This window comes from Cebus imitator, unplaced genomic scaffold (assembly GCF_001604975.1).
Source record: "Cebus imitator isolate Cc_AM_T3 unplaced genomic scaffold, Cebus_imitator-1.0 Scaffold1186, whole genome shotgun sequence".
Classification (NCBI taxonomy): domain Eukaryota; kingdom Metazoa; phylum Chordata; class Mammalia; order Primates; family Cebidae; genus Cebus; species Cebus imitator.
Window position 1 is genome coordinate 23,751 of NW_016108501.1, and position 7,855 is coordinate 31,605.

The window sequence follows — 7,855 nt, forward strand, 5'->3', positions numbered from 1 at the left end:
TTAATTTACAAACTACTTGAAAAGCTGGGCATTGCCTTCATTTTTCTTTCATTTAAAATATGCTGTAAAGGTGTAGAAATACTCAGATCCTATAGAGTATGTACACCCAAAATAGACTTGAGAAAATTATCTTGATCCTGCCATTGGATTTTAAAAACAGTTTCACTGAGAGATAGTTCACACGTCAGACAGTTCACCCATTTAAAATGTACAACTCGGTGTCTGTATATATATCAAGACAAGCCTGGGTAAACACAGCAAGACTTTATCTCATAAATAAAATGTTTTGTATAGATTCCCATATAAGTGAGTTAGACATCAGGCATGGACTTGTTAACCACTTTGATGTCTGCTTGGGAGTAAAACATTCAATAAGGACAGCTTTAAACCGTCTCAATCAATAGCCCCTAACTATTCCAGAAGGTTCTTAATTTCATGAATTCCTAAGCAAGAGACTACCTGGATTAAGACATTTGTTGGCCACCATTTTGAGATGAAGGATCTTGACTGGGAAGAAGGGAGACCTCTGCTGACTGGAGCTTCCCAATGATATAGTCAAGTGTCCCTCTGAAAGAAACTTTAGAACAAGACTTTGATCATGCCATATCTCTATGGAAAAGGAAATTCTTCAAAAGAAAATGAAGGCAAACAATTGATAATCTGATTCTCTTGGGAAAGTTTCCATTACAAAAGAAAACAAGAGCTAGGTGCAGTGGCTCATGTCTGTAATCCCAGCACTTTGAGGGGATGAGGTGGGTGGATTCCCTGAGGTCAGGAGTTCAAGAACAGGCTAGCAAACATGGTGAAACCCTGTCTCTAATAAAAATAAGCTGAGCATGGTAGGGTGCACCTGCAGTCTTGGCTATTTGGGAGGCTGAGGCAGAAGAATCACTTGAACCCAATAGGTGCAAGTTGCAGTGAGACAAGATGGCACCACTATACTTTAGCCTAGATGGCAGAGTGCAAATCCTTTTCAAAAAAAAAAAAGAAAAAGAAAAAAAGGACAAAGTATAGTGGTCAAAAAGGAGGAAAGCAAGCGAAAAAGGACACGGTATACTGGTCAATATCCTAAAGGTGAGACTGTCCCCCTTCAAGATTAGAAAATAGCACTGTACTCAAAGGGACATCAATAAGAATTAACATAAAATAGACAAGATTCATTATCTATGAAAGTAATCTGCACCAAGTAGCAATGTATGAGCATGTGGTTGAGAATATTGTCTATAATATGTGTACCAGAAGGAAGAGGACTCAAGAAAAAGGTCAGAGCTGGAAATGTAGTTTAGGGAATCTGGGTCAAAGTTTTGAGATTTTAGGAGCCCTGAGAGAGTTTAAAAAGAAGAATAGAAAGGGATAGGACTGAACTTCAGAGGTTGCTGCATTTGGAAATGAAGTGGAGTCAGAGGAGCAGACAGAGCATTTGGTCACTGCTCACAGTTGCGCTGAGTAAAGCAGGATAAAGTACTTCATGACCCTTGGACATTTTTTATTGGAATTATTAAAAATCAAATTTCAGTATAAAAAAAAACAAATAAGTGATGGAAAAAGATCTCTGGATGAGACCATGTGTCATAGAGTCCAACGGAAGGGGAGAAATACGGTAATATTAAAGCCACAAAAAGTAGACAAAAGTTATGTTTTTGTTTATTATAGAGAAAAAATAAATGTTATTTAAAGAGGAATGGTTAAGAGAAAGGAAAAAACTGAAACCCATGGGTGAATACTTAGAATGAGAGTATTTAGCTCAGCCTGAGGACAGATGAGAATCAAAAATACCGTGGGAACTAGATAAGAGTTTTCTAAGTAAGTAAATCACCTGAGTAAGATGTAATTAACAAAACTTGAAGTATCTCAAACCATTAATGACAATGTTTCTAGAGCATCTTTAAAAACTAAAAGGTAAATATGACTACTCTTATTTATTCTTACTAACACGTAGTATTATATGTGTAAAACCCCTCATTTCTAACAAACATTTTTGGCAGTTTAAGTTTCAGAAAAGAAAATGATAAAAGTATGAATCATTTTTATCTAAGAAAACTGACTATTTTTGAAATCTGTCCTTATTGGCATCAGGTTTAAAAAATGCCCTTTATACATGTGCCTAAATGCACATTACTCATCATCTTACAAGAAATAATATTTTTTATCTCTAATGTCTCTAGATTTTACAAAAATAATTTTAAACCCTTTTTTTCAAGTCTGAAGAAAAGGAAGAATTAAGAAAACTTTTTGAGTTAATGTCATCACTGGAGCATAATGTGGATCAAATAAGAAAGAAAAATAATGAATTAGAAGAAGAGACAACTGGGTAAGGTTTCCCTACTGTAGAACATTTTAATCATTTATCAATTGATTTATCTCTGATTTTACTTGACTAAACCTACATACAAATTCATTTTATGTCTGCATCTTCATAATTAAATAAAATATATTTTAAAATGTATTTCAGAAACTCACAGCATAACATTATAGGCATATGGGCCGGGGGGCGGGAGTTGGCTGAGCTGTTAGGGCAAGGTTGGGATGAAAAAATTTATATTAAAAATATGTGAAAAAAAGAAACAACACAATCTTAAATTTTTTTGAATGCCACAATATTACACTTATTCTTTGCTGAGTTTGAAAACAGTATGGACAAAGCCTTGGACCTATAATGTCAAGTATGCTCTTATCTAGTTTGAATTTTTATTTCTGAAGATATTTTTGATGTCTGTTCATTGTTTCTTCCTTTTGTAGAATCCTTCTCTGCTGCATTTAAATTCTTTAAAGAAGACCTATTTGTGTCATTCTTTAACATCACAATTTATCTTGATATGTAGCTTATATTTTGTTTCAGCTTCTCTTCCTTTTAGATATAAAACATATCATGGAAGTTTACCTATTTTACATGGGTACCTCCTTTGTATACATGAAGTACACGTGTTATTAAACTTCTGTTTTACAGAAATAAATTGTATGTTTATACATATAACAAAGAAAAAGAGTAAAATGAGCATTCGTGTTTTGATCACAGATTTTTTTTAAAAAAATGGAATGTGCCTTTGAAGCCCTGAAGACTTTTCCATTTATTCACTGAGCACTTGAGTTGGTTTTCTGATTCTAATCAACATTTTTCTGTCATTGCCTTTCTCTACATGGTTTTGTATCTCTTTCATTTTGCTGACATTGTGTCAGCAAAGATCTCTAGATCTCTTCAAAGTCTTTAAATCATCACACATCTCTCTGCACCTTTCCTTTTTTCTAAAACTGCCTGTTTCCTTTTTCTCCTCAACTCAGATATTAAAGATATTTGCTTACTTCTCTTTTTCTACATTGAATGATCCCATTGAGGCTTTTTGTGTGTACTTTTCTTATAGACTGTGGCCAACAGGTATCAAAATGTATTTTTTGTGTCTTTTTCAAACATGTATATGTTTTATTTTTTTATCTTGGTTACTCATCTCTGGGTTATGGCCTGTATTTGGTAGTAGGTTATTTTATGTTAGCATACCAACATGGATCTGAATAGTTCATTTATAAAAACTGTATGGTTAGGCCAGGTGTGGTGACTCACACCTGTAATCCCAGTACTTTGGGAGGCCCAGGTGGATGGATCATTTGAGGTCAGGAGTTTGAAATCAGCCTGACCAAAATGGTGAAACCCCGTCTCTACTAAAAATACAAAATTAGCCTGGTATGGTGGGGCATGCCTGTAATCCCAGTGATTGGGAAGACTGAGGCAGGAGAATCACTTGAACCTGGGAGGTAGAGTTTGCAGTGAGCCAGGATCATGCCATTGCACTTCAGCCTGGGCAACAAGAGCAAAATTCCATCTCAAAAAAGAAATTGTTCTTCATATTATTTATCTGAGATTATAGTTTCACATAGAATGCTTTCAAACTATGTTCATTTGAAACTGAGAGGATCGTAGTTGATAGATTTGCTTCTTTGATACACTGTAACATATCTGTTTAAACAATTATTAAATATTTACTCTTAAAAATACTTGACTTCCTAATTCTGTGCATTTCTGCAGATATAAGAAACTCCTAGAAATGACAATAAGTATGTTAAATGTATTTGGAAATGAAGACTTCAGTTTCCATGGAGACTTAGAAACAAATCAACTGAAAATGGATATTCTGATTAAGAAGATAAAACAGAAGGTAATGTTTAAACAAATTTTATTTTATCTTAAGGTCTGGATTACATATGCGAGACATGCAGGTTTGTTACACAGGTAAATGTCTACCATGATGGTTTGCTGCACCTATCAATCCATCACCTAGATATTAAGCCTCACATGCATTAGCTATTGATCTTGATGCTCTCCCTCCTGACCCCAACAGGCCCAAGTGTTTGTTGTTCCCTTCCCCGAGTCCATGTGCTCTCATCATTCTGCTCCCCCTCTTGTAAGTGAGAATATTCAGTATTTAGTTTTTGTTTTTGGGTTAGTTTGCTGAGGATAACAGCTTCAAGTGCATCCATGTCTCTGCAAAGAGCATGATCTCATTCATTTTTATGGCTCCATAGTAATCTATGATGTATATATATCACATTTTCTTTATCCCATCTTATCACTGATGGACATCTGGATTGATTCCATATCTTTACTATTCTGAATAGTGCTGCAATGAACATACAAATGCATGTATCTTTATATAGAATGATGTATATTCCAACACCACATCATTTTAAATCAGTTTTAGCTTAAAAATCACATAATTTGGGGAAATATTAATGATGGAAAAACCCAGATTCTGCCAAAATATGTTTAAGGTTTATTCTGAGCCAATGTGGTGACTGTGGCCCTGGGCTACACAATCTCAGGAGATCCTGAGAATGTTTTGTGAGACTGTCACCTTACAGTTTGGTGTTATGCATTTCCAGTGGACAGAAACTGTAGGGAAAATCATAAATCAGTATGACGAAAGGGATACATTGGTTTAGCCTGAAAGTGGACCATCAAAAAGGAGAGGTTAAAAAATCATAGGTGGGTTTTAGGGATTCTTTAGGTGACAATTGGTAAAGAAAGTTAAGCTGTCCTCTAAAACTTGAAACTAGTAGAAAGGAATGCCTAAGATAAGGTGGTTATGGAGGCCAAGGTTCTTATTATGTAGATGGAGCCTCATAGCTGGAAGCCCTCAGAGAAAATAGAGGGTAAAAATATCTTTTCAGATGTTAAATACATCAGAATCTTAGTTAATCTTCCCTAGATCTGGAATGATCTAGAAGGGGAGAGATCTAGCTACATTAATGAAGACTTCTTACAGATGCAGTTTCCCCCACAGAAGACAGCTTCATAGGGTCATTTTTTTCTCTTGGCCCTGTGGCAGCCGTTTGGGGGTAAAATATTTTGATTTCCTTCAGCTTCTGCTATCCGTGATGCTGTACCAGAATCAGGTTAGAAAGTAAGTCACATTATAAGAGTTAATAATACCCATCTGATAAGATTTTATAGTTTGAAGGGTGTGATTCTCCAGACCCTTTAGAGAGAAATTGGGGCAAAAGAAAACAAGGCCTTATTCCTCAACATAAATCTCTCAGTGCTTTAAGCAGTAAAAGAAAGATTTTTTTTTCCCTTAATTTTCCCAACTTGATACTAATGAAAAGGATAGTTTTTAAAATGTATATCATATTTTTTCTATAAAAAGGACATGCTGTTGATTCTCATACATCTTGAACCCTGGCCAGTGATCTGAAACCAAGCAGTACATGTCTCCAGATCACTAGTACCAAATAAATTTGGGGAGCTAACAGGTTTATTGAGAAATAATAAACACACCAGGCAATTCACTCATTTAACATATACAATTCATTGGCTTTTAGCATTTTCAGAGAGTTATGCAATCATCATCACAGTCAATTTTAGAACATTTTTGTCACCCTAAAAAGAAACCCCACATCATTTAGCCATCGTCACTAGTTCCCCCTTCCTCCCCCAGCCCTAGGGAACCACCTGCCTTCTTTGTATAGATTTGCCTATAAGCCTCTGAAATAAAAAGCAAGTGGTCTACTGTGACTAGCATATTTCACTTAGCATAATTTTTCATGCTGCATCTGTGTTGTAGCAAGTATTGATGCAGGGCTTTTCCTCCTTAGTTCGGCTAAATCTGGGTTCTTCTCTCATGATCAGAAAAAAATTGGGCACACAGACACATTGACAGAATTTATTAAGTAAAAGGAAAGCTCGCAGCAAAGAGAGGGGTCCTGCAAACAGGTTTTCATGTCACAATTGAATACCAGGTCCCCCACACGTGAGCTGAAGAGGCCAGGCTCCTCCCCTGCATAAAGTGTTAATTCCTGGTGGCTCCACCCCATTCCCCCAGTGCATGTAGGCTTCCAGTCCACTGCGGGCATGTCCAGACAAGACCCTGTGCAGGTTCCCTTATCTGCACAAAACATCTGGTGTAAACACTTGCAGGGTTGGTTGGAGAGTCTCTGGGGACCCTTCCATATCTGCCTAGGCATTTTGCTGTCTCCTGCCTCTATCAGTATCAGTACTTAATCTCTTCTTATTGCTGAGTAATAGTCCATTGTATGTATACATCAGACATTTTATTTATCCATTCATCAGGCGATGGACCTTTGGGTTCTTTCCACTTTTTGACTCTTATTAATGATGCTGCTATAAACGTTTATGTACGAGTTTTTGTGCTTGTGTATATACTTAATATTTTTCTTGAGTATATACTTAGGACTGGAATTTCTGGGTCACATGGTAACTTCATGCTTAACCTTTTGAGGAGCTGCCAGTTTGTTTTCCAAAGAGGCTGCACCACTTTACATTGCCACCAGCATCGTATAAGGATTTTAATTTCTTTACATTTTTGCTAACACTTATTTTCTCTTTATTGTTGAAGAAATATTTCATTCTGTGGTATGAAGTGATACCACACGGTGGTTTGGATTCAAACTTTTCTAATGACTAATTACATTAAGCATCTATTAATGTGCTTATATCCATCTTTATATCTTCTTCGCAGAAATATCTATTCAAAATCTTTGCCCATTTTTAAAATTGGGTTATCTTGTTATTTATGAATTGCAAGAGTTCTTTATATATCGCAGCTATAAGTCCTTTATCAGATATAGATTTTTTGAGTATTTTCTTCTACTCAGTGGCTTGCCTTTTCACCTTCTTGATACTGTCTTCTCAGGCACAGAAGTTTTCAATTTTGAAATCCATTGAATCCATTTTTCCTTTGGAGTCATAGCTAAGAAATCACTGCCAAATGCAGAGACAAAGATTTATACCAATGTTTCCTTCTGAGGGTTTTGTAGTTTTAGCAGTTACGCTTAACTGTTTTGAGTTAATTTTTAAATATGGTTATTTTAAAAATAAATAAAGTTAAATAAAGTTGGTGAGAGTCCAACTTTATTTATTTCTTTTTGCATATGGATACCCAGTTGTCCCAGCACCATTTGTTGAAAAGACTATTCTTTTCCCATTTTGTTCTTTTGTTAACCTTGTATAAAATCAATTGACTGTAAACGTGCAGGTTTATTTTTAGATTATCAATTCTTAGTTTGTTGATGTCTATTGGCCACAAATAACAGATTTTATTTCTATATATGCTGAATGTATGTATACCACAATTTTTGTCCGTTAATTTGTTGATGGACATGTAGGTTGATTTCATACATTAGCTGTGGTGACTAGTGCTACAATACACATGCCAGTACGGGTATCCTTTTGATTTCTTGTTTCCTGTTGCCTGAATGCCCAGTTGTGGGGTTCCTGGATCCCTCGGCAGTTCCAGTATTAGTTTTTTGAGAAAACCTCATGTTGTTTTCTATAGCGGCTGCACTAATTTACCTTCCCACCAACAGCACTTGTTATTTTTTGTCTTTTCAATGATAGCCATTTATT

General features: G+C 35.7%; 1 protein-coding gene across 1 annotated transcript in view; it reads left to right on the forward strand.

Annotated features, from left to right (window-relative positions):
• Positions 1-7,855, forward strand: part of LOC108298907 (ankyrin repeat domain-containing protein 18B-like) — a gene marked incomplete at its 5' end in the record, with an annotated part of 36,494 nt that overhangs the window by 23,462 nt on the left and 5,177 nt on the right. The window contains 3 exon segments of the mRNA XM_037735907.1: positions 295-359; positions 2,202-2,311; positions 4,019-4,148. Coding sequence (XP_037591835.1) covers positions 295-359; positions 2,202-2,311; positions 4,019-4,148 — 305 coding nt within the window.